Genomic DNA, 11,270 nt, shown 5'->3' with positions numbered 1-11,270 from the left:
ATAGAACTGTTTGGCCATAATGACCGTCGTTATGTTTGGAGGAAAAAGGGGGAGGCTTGCAAGCCAAAGAACACCATCCCAACCGCGAAGCACGGGGGTGGCAGCATCATGTTGTGGGGGTGCTTTGCTGCAGGAGGGACTGGTGCACTTCACAAAATAGATGGCACCATGAGGTAGGAAAATTATGTGGATATAATGAATCAACATCTCAAGACATCATTCAGGAAGTTAAAGCTTGGTAGCAATGGGTCTTCCAAATGGACAATGACCCCAAGCATACTTCCAAAGTTGTGGCAAAATGGCTTAAGGACAACAAAGTCAAGGTATTGGAGTGGCTATCACAAAGCCCTGACCTCAATCCTATAGAAAATGTGTGGGCAGAGGTGAAAAAGCGTGTGCGAGCAAGGAGGCTCACAAACCTGACTCAGTTACACCAGGTCTGTCAGGAGGATTGGGCCAAAATTCACCCAAATTATTGTGGGAAGCTTGTGGAAGGCTACCCGAAACGTTTGACCCAAGTTAAACAATTTAAAGGCAACGCTATCAAATTTTTATTGAGTGTATGTAAACTTCTGACCCACTGGGAATATGATGAAATAAATAAAAGCTGAAATAAATCATTCTCTCAGCAGTTATTCTGACATTTCACATTCTTAAAATAAAGTGGTGATCCTAATTGACCTAAGACAGGGAATTTTACTAGGATTAACTGTCAGGAATTGTGACAAACTGAGTTTAAATGTATTTGGCTAAGGTATATGTAAACTTCCGACTTCAACTGTATACAATAAGAAGTTTGATTCTGGGAAATCACTGGATGCTGACTTCACCATGTTTGTTCGAAATAACAAGGGCTTTAGGTGTGTGGTTGCTCTGCTCCAAGTGAGGATCAATTATGCTACATTATGTTTATACATCTGCTCACAGAAGTTTTGGGAAAGACTTTTGAGTTTACTTATCAAAATATGGAGGACAGGAGTGCTTCCATCAGGATGGAAACATGCTGAGGTTTTGCCTTTTGTGAAGCCTGGTAAAGATCCATCCAGTCCTGCTAGTTATAGACATATTGCACTTACATCAAATCTCTGTAAATTAATGGAAAAGTTGATTGTAGGAAGATGAATGTATTATCTGGTGAATCTTTTTTTAACCTTTATTTAACTAGGTAAGTCAGTTAAGAACAAATTCGTATTATCAATGACGGCCTACCCCGGCCTAACCCTAACGACGCCCAATCACAGCCGGTTGTGATACAGCCTGTAATCAAACCAGGGTCTGTAGCGACGCCTCTAGCACTGAGATACAGTGCCTTAGACCGCTGCGCCACTCGGGAGCCCGAACAAACTTAACTTCATACCAGAGTGGATTCAGAAAAGGAAGGACTACCCTTGATGCATTAGCTAAAGTTAGTACTGAGGTGACCAAAGGGCAATGAAGGAAGTGGGCAATGAAGGAAGTGATGTCAATGGTATATTTTGATATTGAAAAAGCATATGGTACAATGTGGCAGGAAGGTCTACTGAATAAATTGAATGGAATGGGTATTGGTGGGAGAATGTATAGCTGGATTATGAATTTCTTGTTTGACCGAACCTTCCAGCTCAGGGTGGGATTGGAGTTATCAAGAGAATATGAGGTGGAAAATGGAACTCCACAGGGTAGTGCTATTAGTCCTATCTTATTCATGTTGACGATTGATGATTTCGGACAGGGTATAGGGGCGGCTTAATATGCAGATGATGTTGCCATTTTTACAATGATCCTTATCGTGGGGTTTCAAGTTATCTTTATTTAAATCTTGCCACATGTCGTTCGCTGACAAAAAAATTAAGGAAGATGTCAGTGTTCAATTATATGGAGAACGAATGGAAAGGGTAACAGAATTTAAGTATTTGGGGTTATGGTTTGATGAAAAGTTTACAGTACATGTAGACTTCAAATTACATGTATCGAGACTAAATGTAAGAAAGTATTTAATCTTCAGAGAACATTAGTTGGGCATGATTGGGGGGCAGATAGGCAATCTTTACTGAATATTTATGGTACTTTGATAAGGTCGGCCATAGATTATGGGTGCTTTTTATATGGTTCTGTGGCTTTTACATCGCTGTTGCGCGTTGATAGGATTCAGAGAACTTTAATGTCCTCAGAGAGGCAATTCATTTGGCAGCAGTCATAAAACATATCACATATAAAAAAATAAATAGCAAAGGATATTTTCAAGCAAACAGGCAGGGTAAGGGTAGTTTTATAGTGCAAGTGCTAAGTGCAATTAGTCCAACATTTTGTTAAGTTGCAGAATTGCTTTCGGAATAAAAGAGTACTTGGCCCTCTTTTTTTAACCTTAGGTAGTCTGTACCTGCGGCCAGAGGGAAGGAGCTGGAATTCGGAGTGGGGTGGGTGGGAAGAGTCAACCACTATTTTATTCGCCTTCTGGAGTGTTCTGCCCAGGTGGATGCAAGCGAGGGCACTCGGGATGTGCAATTGTGCATTTAAAACTACACTGGTTGAGGCTTTGCAAGTAGATCATGGGGAAATGTCACTATCCCTTAGAAGAATTAAGCTAGCCCTGGCATACTGGGCAAGACTGAAGAGTAGTACGGTAGCTCATCCTACACTGACAGTATTGGAAGACTGCTGGAAATATGAACAATATCAAAAGAAGGGTTTTGGCCCAGAGATTGGAAATAGGGTTGATGAATATGGACTCAGAGATATTGTTATAGGGCCATCTGTAGCAATAGTGCCACTGTGGTTTTATACAAGATTATGTTGATCTGAGGTGATAGAAGAAAATAAAAGGATAGAGGAGGTGCAACCAAGAAGAGTGGTAATATGTTGGGACTCTGCATCAGTTTTGTGTAGTTTAAAATCTGGAATGTCAGAATATGAGGATTTGTGGTTAGAAATAATGATGCTGTTGTTGGGGTTACAAAGAAATGGTATTGAAATTCAGTTCTCTTGGATTCCGGCTCATACAGGTGTTTATTGGAAATGATATAGTAGATATAATTGCAAAAAGAGCAGTGAAAAATAATATTGTGGATATACAGGTGCATTTAGAAGGGAAATTAAAACATAGATTCTGAAAAATGGGTTAGATTGCTGGCAGAGACAATGGGATGAAAGTAGTATGGGCAGATATTTTATCGTAGAAGGAAATCTGTACAGGAGATAGTGTCATATAATGGGAACAGAAGGGATGGTGTTATGTTGTGTAGGATGAGATTAGGGCATATGGGATTTAATTAATCTTTGAAATTGATAGGGAATTGGAATGTGTAATGGCTGTATATAGAGGAAACGGTTAAACATATTTTTGTGAAATGTATGAGGTAAAAAAGGGCCTCTCCTTTTTTACCTCATACATTTCACAAAAATATGAGGTAAAATATATGAGGTAAAATAGGGAGAGGTTGTTTGACAAGATCAGAGAGGTTGGACAGCAATGGAGAGTGGGTGGTATTTTGGGTGGGGGTGATGGTAGTTGTGAGGTTTGTTTTATTTTATTTGAAATTCAGGGTTAGTTTAGACTAGAGAATATAGTGGTACAGATAGGTCCTGCCCGGCCTTACACTCCAGTACAGTAGGTGGCGTTATATCCACATTTCAGTTGGTTGCGATTCGCCAATAAAGCATGAAGAAGTTATAGTGCGCACCGATGACGAATAGCACGCGATTTGGTTCGCCTGTTTGAATAAAATAAATTAACCGGTAACTTCATTTCTTTTGCTGCATGTGATTGAACCATTGGTTTGAAGAAACGTACCACTTTCAGCAGATAAAATGTCGGCTTTTATTGTAAGTTTCTTGCTTGATCAGTCACATTTTTTAAGCGTCTGCTGAGTCCTGAAGGCCATGGATGGACAGTCTTGTTTACAGTTAGCCAACTTAATTAACTAACTGGGACTGCTGAATGCATGCTAACCAGCGCCTGTAATGTTGTGCATTAGCAAGCTATTTAATGGCCAAACAAATGTTCTGTTCTGCCCAAATGGCTACTATGAACTTGTGTGGAAACTTGGATGTGAGGAGATAGGCTCGGTAGTTTATTTCATGAGTGTTTGTCGTACTAAGTGTAACGCACATATTTACCAGTAGTCGAAAACATATTCTAGCGAAATCATAGTTAGTGCAAGTTACAGAGCATTATTGTTGTCAACATTAGAGTTGGTTCAGTATGTAACTAATGACAAAAGTATATACTAACTACAGACAGTAAATGGCCTATATTGTTAATGACGTAAGGATTAACTTACTGCAGCAACAGTCACCCTCGCACAGTTTGAATTGACCTCCTTGCCCTGCTGTGTTTCAGGCCCACCCTTCGGTGCGGATCAGGGGTACAGAGCACACCTACAACCCAGTGCTATGTCAGGATGACAACTGCTCAGGCAATGACAAGGGCACACATGCACATGTTGACAAGGGCATTGACTGCTGGTGAGAGGCACCTATACAAAAACAAGGGAGTACACATAAGATGATAGATTCAGTCATAGTATGACTTTGCCAAAATGTTTCAGTGAGATTGTTCACTTAAAATGTATATTTAGTTATTGGTAAAAAAAATAATAATTAAATGCCCTATAACCTAACAAGCTTTTTGTCCCCCACTCTACTCCCCTTCAGGCCTAATAGTGCTTCGATGCTGCAACCACTGTGAGATCGTGGGCACCATCAAAGGAGAGAAGAGGTTCAAGGGAGCCCACTGGCACTGCTACTGCTGCCGAAACGGCTTCAACCGCAGAGATGAGGCTATTAAACACTATAAGACCCACTTCCGGAATCATCACACCACCTTCCAGATACAGGTCACACAGGTACTGGCATGAAACCACTGTAATAATACAGTGCCTTCAGGTGGTCTTCCAACTTGCGCTCCTAATACACCTCCGATGTTTTCAATCAGGATCTCAGCGATCACTGCCTCATTGCCTGTATCCGCTATGGGTCCGCGGTCAAACGACCACCCCTCATCACTGTCAAACGCTCCCTAAAACACTTATGTGAGCAGGCCTTTCTAATTGACCTGGCCCAGGTATCCTGGAAGGATATTGACCTCATCCCGTCAGTCGAGGATGCCTGGTCATTCTTTAAAAGTAATTTCCTCACCATCTTAGATGAGCATGACCCGTTCAAAAAATGCATAACTAAGAACAGATATAGCCCTTGGTTCACTCCAGACCTGACTCCCCTTGACCAGCACAAAAAAATCCTGTGGCAGACTGCAATAGCATCGAATAGTCCCCGCGTTATGCAACTGTTCAGGGAAGTCAGGAACCAATACTCGCTGTCAGTCAGGAAAGCAAAGGCTAGCTTTTTCAAACAGAAATTTGCACCCTGTAGCTCTAACTCCAAAACGTTTTGGGACACTGTAAAGTCCATGGAGAACAAGAGCACCTCCTCCCAGCTGCCCACTGCACTGAGGCTAGGTAACACGGTCACCACAGATAAATCCATGATAGCAAAGTGGGAAGAGCTACAGAAACCAGGTACACTGACCAGCACAGCAGCAAAGAGATGGTTAAAATAACATGATTGCTCATTTTGGGGAGGATAATTTCTCATAATTTGAATGTGTGAAAGATAAATTAATAGTAATCTATTTCAACATGTTATTGTTCATTTTAACATGTTTAAAGCACTAACGTTCTCTTTTTAGTATCTGAGGGGGTCGGCCTGAACCCTGTCCCCCCCCATCTTTCTTTGACATGTTTGGTTGAACGGAAAATAGACTATTTAATGTGTCCATACCAACTTCTTTCTGTACTTCTGACGTGGCCATGTTGATGTGTCCCCTGTGCTGTGGCGCCCCCCCCCCCCCCAGCTGGCCAGTGTGGTGCAGGCCAACGTCAAGATGTTTGAGGAGCTGAAGCTGTACCGCTCTGCAGAAAACAGCCAGCAGAGAATCGATCAGCTGGTGAGTGGAAGATTTTAACTGCTACTGTAGTGATGATCCTAAGTGTTTGTTGAATACTCTCAAGGCCACATGCCAGATATGTAAAGCTTCTTAGAAGAGCTATGCATTCTGTATGATTAGTAAAAATTCATGAGCTTTAATAGTATTCACGAGCTGGAATGTCAAAGGGCTTTATTGCCCACTGAAGCAAAGTGGTTTCTCGTTTAAAAGGAGCCATCCTTTTGTAAACCCACTGAACATCACACATCATTGAGGCTCATTGGATGATATAAGAGAGTCTTTGACAGCTGATGTTTCCTGTCTGTCTCTCAGGTGAAGAGTTTGGAGAAGCAACACCGCACACTCATCCACACCCAGCTAGCCTCACTGAGGACAGAGCTACCGCGCCTGGCAGGAACCGCCGCACCCATCAATGGCCACTCGGAGCTCACCGTCAGCTTCATCGGTGAGGAGGCCACTGGCCCTGGGGAGATGACTCTCCTGAAGGAGGAACCAAGTGAAACAAGAGTAGAGGGGGAGGGAGGAGCATTGACCATGGGGGTTGTTCAGATGGGCCCTGACCCAGGGGACTTGGTATCAATATTGGGTGATGTATGTTTGGTGGCTGGGCAGGAGGCGGAATCATCGGTTCCTGAGCTGTACAGTGTTGACTCGGGCAGAGGGCTTCCAGAATTCTACTGAAGGCCTTGAAGACAAAGAGGGGGAGGAGCCATCTTTGTCAAGGAAACACAGACCCAAAGAGGAACCAGGGGGAGAGAGCGAAGCCAAACTGCAGTGCATCTGTTGAAGCCGTGCTCTTTGTTCAAATCAAATTGTTTTTGTCACATGTGGCGAGTACAACAGGTGTAGACCTTACAGTGAAATGTTTACTTAGATGCCCTTAACCAACAATGCAGTTTACAGAAAAATACCTAAAACATTTTTATAAAAGTAACAAATAATTAAAGAGTAGCCGTAAAATAACAATAGCGAGGCTATATACAGGGGGTACCTGTACAGAGTCAGTGTGCGAGGGCACCGGTTAGTCGAGGTAATTGAGGTAATATGTACATGTAGGTAGAGTTGTTAAAGTGACTGCATAGATAGAGAGTAGCAGCAGTGTAAAAGAGAGGGGGGGGGGGCAATGCAAATAGTCTGGGTAGCCATTTGATTACATGTTCAGGAGTCTTATGCCTTGGGGGTAGAAGCTGTTTAGAAGCCTGTTGGACCAAGACTTGGCACTCCGGTATCGCTTTCCGTGCAGTAGCAGAAGGAACAGTATGACTAGGGTAGCTGGAATCTTGTCTTTGACAATTTTGTCTTGTCTTTGACAATTTTTTGGGGCCTTCCTCTGATGGCAGGAAGCTTGGCCCCAGTGATGTACTGGGCCGTTCGTACTACCCTCTGTAGTGCCTTGCGGTCGGAGGCCGAGCAGTTGCCATACCAGGCAGTGATTCAACCCGTAAGGATGCTCTCAATGGTGCAGCTGTAGAACCGTTTGAGAATCTGAGGACCCATGCCAAATGTTTTCAGTCTCCTGAGGGGGAATAGGTTTTGTCGTGCCCTCTTCACGGCAGTCTTGGTGTGCTTGGACCATGTTAGTTTGTTGGTGATGTGGACACCAAGGAACTTGAAGCTCTCAACCTGCTCCACTGCAGCCCCGTCGATGAGAATGGGTGCGTGCTCGGTCCTCCTTTTCCCGTCGTCCACAATCATCTCCTTTTGTCTTGATCACGTCGAGGGAGAGGTTGTTGTCCTGGCACCACACGGCCAGGTCTCATCTATCTTGCCTTTCTCTCTAGTCTTTTTCTGACCGTACTTGGGAGTTTCTTTATGGGAGGGTACCTTTCCCACAAGGTGTTTTATAAGGCTGTCCAGGCTGAGCCAGGCAAAGTGCAGCAGTGTGGGAAGAACAACTGAAACCACAGTCCCTAATGTGGCTGTGAAAGTCGAAGCATCCTTCACTCCCAGCAGTGTGTGAGCTCTACTAGTGTAACCAATAACCATGTTATTTTTTGTTCTGACTGTTCCAATGTTTTCATAAAGCTTGTTTGTTCAACTGTTTGTTCAATTGTTCTACTAAACATTGTATTTACAGACTGGCGGAAACTAACTAACCATCTGTCTTGACGAGACAGTCATGTCACTATGCAATTGTAGTTTGTTGTTATATAATATGTTGCTTGTTAACTTGCATAAAATGTAGCCCGTACATAGCATACAAATCAATACTGCTACAACCATCCATTTCATGCCTATGTATTTGCCTTGTATGACAAAGCTACTATGCATGCATTTATTTTTTGCATCCCAAAAGTTGTAGACATGCCTTAGAACAATTGAACAAACAGTTGTGACAAATGAAAAGCATTCACTTTACATGAACTTATAGTTGCTGAATAAAGAAAAGGAAATGGGATCCTTGGGATGTCACAACTCTGACATCACCCCATTGAAGTTGAAATGTAAAACAGTTAAGGGTGTAAGGTAGTGATGGGCATTCCGGCTCTTTTTCAGTGAGCCGGCTCTTTTGGTTCCCAAACGGCTCTTTAAAAAAAATATGTTTTGTATTTGTTGTAAAGTCAAACAGTTTGCGTTAGTTTGACTATGATTGGTGTTAAAACAATTCTAATTAAATTATTAAATGAAATCACACTCTACCTTAACCACAATGTAATTAAAACTGCATTGGTTTGTTATGAAAAAGAATGCTATTAAACATGTGCATTTAAAGTGTAACTTTTTAATGTATATAACCAAAGTGCATATAAATCTAACCATTCAAAACGAATACAATCTGAACAGCATAATAGAATATTGCACCATATCAAAGAAAAATAAATAATGTGCAAAACTGCAGCATCCCACTTAAAACACATTAAGCATCTCCAAAATCAAATCTAGAATCTGTTTCCTATTTCGCAACAACGCATCCTTCACTCATGCTGCCAAACATACCCTCGTAAAACTGACCAACCTACCGATCCTCGACTTCGGCGATGTCATCAATAAAATAGCTTCCAACACTCTACTCAACAAATTGAATGCAGTCTATCACAGTGCAATCCGTTTTGTTACCAAAGCCCCATATACTACCCACCACTGCGACCTGTACGCTCTCCTTTGCTGGCCATTGCTTCATATTCGTCGCCAAACCCACTGGCTCCAGGTCATCTACAAGTCTCTGCTAGGTAAAGCCCCGCCTTATCTCAGCTCACTGGTCACCATAGCAGCACCCACTCGTAGCACGCGCTCCAGCAGGTATATCTCACTGGTCACACCCAAAGCCAATTTCTCCTTTGGCCGCCTTTCCTTCCAGTTCTCTGCTGCCAATGACTGGAACGAATGCAAAAATCACTGAAGCTGGAGACCCATATCTCCCTCGCTAGCTTTAAGCACCCGCTGTCAGAGCAACTCACAGATCACTGCGCCTGTACATAGCCCATCCAACTACCTCATCCCCAAACTTTATTTATTTATCTTGCTCCTTTGCACCCCAGTATCTCTACTTGCACATTAATCTTCTGCACATATACCATTCCAGTGTCTAATTGCTATATTGTAATTACTTCGCAACCATGGCCTATATAAATAGGCCTTACCTCCCTTATCTTAACTCATTTGCACTCATTGTATATAGATTTTTCTTTTCCTACTGTATTATTGACTATGTTTGTTTACTCCATGTGTAACTCTGTGTCGTATGTGTCGAACTGCTGTGCTTTATCTTGGCCAGGTCACAGTTGTAAACGAGAACTTGTTCTCTACTAGCCTACCTGGTTAAATAAAGGTGAACTAAAATTTAAATAAAAAAACATTAAACTGGTCCTGCTTTTCTCTCTCTTCTTTATTGCCATGTTATACCCAGCAGCACACAGCATTGCTGACCATATTTTGCTTTTATGAGAGATTTGCATTCAGAAATACAAGCTGCCTCACTTGAGGGGCTCATGTGGTTTCTTCTCTCAGTAATTATTTGTCCCGTTTTTGAGAAGACCCTCTCAGAGGGAACGGATGTGGCCACTATGCAGTCTCCCTGTCATGACTTTAGTAAGCCGTAGGTAGACAGAGGCTTTGTTCTTCCACCAGCTCAGAGGATCTGCAGATCTTTGGAGGGGCTCTTCCAAATAGGATCAAACCTCCATTATGGCATCAGCTGAGGGATTCCTTCGTGCTGCATCCCCAGTTGCTCTCTCATCAAACAGCAGACGTTTGTGGCACTACTGCTGGTGCTTCTTCACCATCTGATCCCTCTTCTTCCTGTTGCCCTGGTAAAATGTTGAATTCCACCTTGTAGTGCAGTCTTGTGTAGGCCTCAGCTCAGGCATCCCCATCTGGTGTTGTGCAGACTTTAGTTTTTCAGCACCTACTGTGCTCCTGTGGAAGTATTCCACAGCTGAATTTACTTTGTCCACAGTGGGCTTCATCACCTTCAGAGCATCTCTTACAATCAGGTTGATTGTGTGGGCAAGACATGAATGATGGGTCCATTTTACCGACCACTTTTCCATCTACTTGCCATTCTCTGGCCACTCTCAACAGTTCCTGTGCCAAGTTCTCTGAGGTGTGTCTGTCGCTGAACTCAAAGCAGTCCAGAAGACAGCTAGACATTGAAAAATCTTCAATGAAGTGACATGTAACCGACATGTAAGAAGTGGTTACCCTTGATGTCCAGCAATCATTCGTAAGGCAAACTGCAGTAGCTTTTTGGACTCTTTTCCGCATTGAAGACTGTGTGCTCTCGTACAGTTGTGGAATAAGTGATTTTGAAAGGGTTTTCCTGCTTTGAAATGTATACATTGATTTAGACTATTGCTATAATTTCTAAAACCTCTGTCCTCCATGATCGAAAATGGCTGGAAATCGGTGGCAATCATTTTAGCCAATGCTATATCAATTTGGCCTTGTTTTGCTACAGACATAGACTTGGCATAAACTGGTCCATAGAAGACTGCGTTGCTGTGGTTAGTGGAGTAGGCCCACTTGACTGAGTGGATACATCTCCACATGTGGAGGTGCTGGCTCCACCACTATTACTAGCAGGCCCGCTAGTTTCTCAAAGCTCCGCCACAGTTGGGTGCACAGTTCGCATATATTTTTTGTTTTATTTTTAATTTGATTTATTTCACCTTTATTTAACCAGGTAGGCCAGCTGAGAACAAGTTCTCATTTACAACTGCGACCTGGCCAAGATAAAGCAAAGCAGTGTGACAAAAAACCCAACACAGAGTTACACATGGGATAAACAAAAGTACAGTCAATAACACAATACAAAAATCAGTATACAGTGTGTGTGCAAATAGAGTAAGGAGGTAAGGCAATAAATAGGCCATAGTAGCGAAGTAATTACAATTTAGCAGATTAACAC

General features: G+C 42.5%; 1 protein-coding gene across 2 annotated transcripts; it reads left to right on the top strand.

The window, feature by feature from the left end:
• Positions 1–3,625: 3,625 nt before the first annotated feature.
• LOC129863840 (uncharacterized) lies at positions 3,626–9,728 on the top strand. Of its 2 annotated transcripts, none has more exons than XM_055936158.1 (5): positions 3,626–3,714; positions 4,319–4,443; positions 4,633–4,823; positions 5,831–5,923; positions 6,236–9,728. In XM_055936158.1, exons 2-5 carry the CDS (start codon positions 4,380–4,382, stop codon positions 6,602–6,604), a joined length of 717 nt encoding a protein of 238 aa, XP_055792133.1. In that variant the 5' UTR covers positions 3,626–3,714; positions 4,319–4,379; the 3' UTR covers positions 6,605–9,728. The 2 variants fall into 2 exon arrangements, with proteins under 2 accessions (XP_055792133.1, XP_055792132.1); XM_055936157.1 differs by having other exon boundaries at positions 3,642–3,801.
• Positions 9,729–11,270: the final 1,542 nt, after the last annotated feature.

This window comes from Salvelinus fontinalis, chromosome 10 (genome assembly GCF_029448725.1).
Source record: "Salvelinus fontinalis isolate EN_2023a chromosome 10, ASM2944872v1, whole genome shotgun sequence".
NCBI lineage: Eukaryota > Metazoa > Chordata > Actinopteri > Salmoniformes > Salmonidae > Salvelinus > Salvelinus fontinalis.
Note: the sequence above shows the minus strand (reverse complement) of the source record. Positions and strands in the feature narration are given on the sequence as shown.

What these genes read in the sequence shown, in the direction of transcription:
- LOC129863840 (XM_055936158.1), top strand. Translation starts at nt 4,380, where the DNA reads ATGACAACTGCTCAGGCAATGACAAGGGCACACATGCACATGTTGACA. An exon ending in GACAAGGGCATTGACTGCTG is followed by an intron (nt 4,444 to 4,632) that starts GTGAGAGGCACC and finishes ACTCCCCTTCAG; the next exon opens with GCCTAATAGTGCTTCGATGC. An exon ending in AGCAGAGAATCGATCAGCTG is followed by an intron (nt 5,924 to 6,235) that starts GTGAGTGGAAGA and finishes TCTGTCTCTCAG; the next exon opens with GTGAAGAGTTTGGAGAAGCA.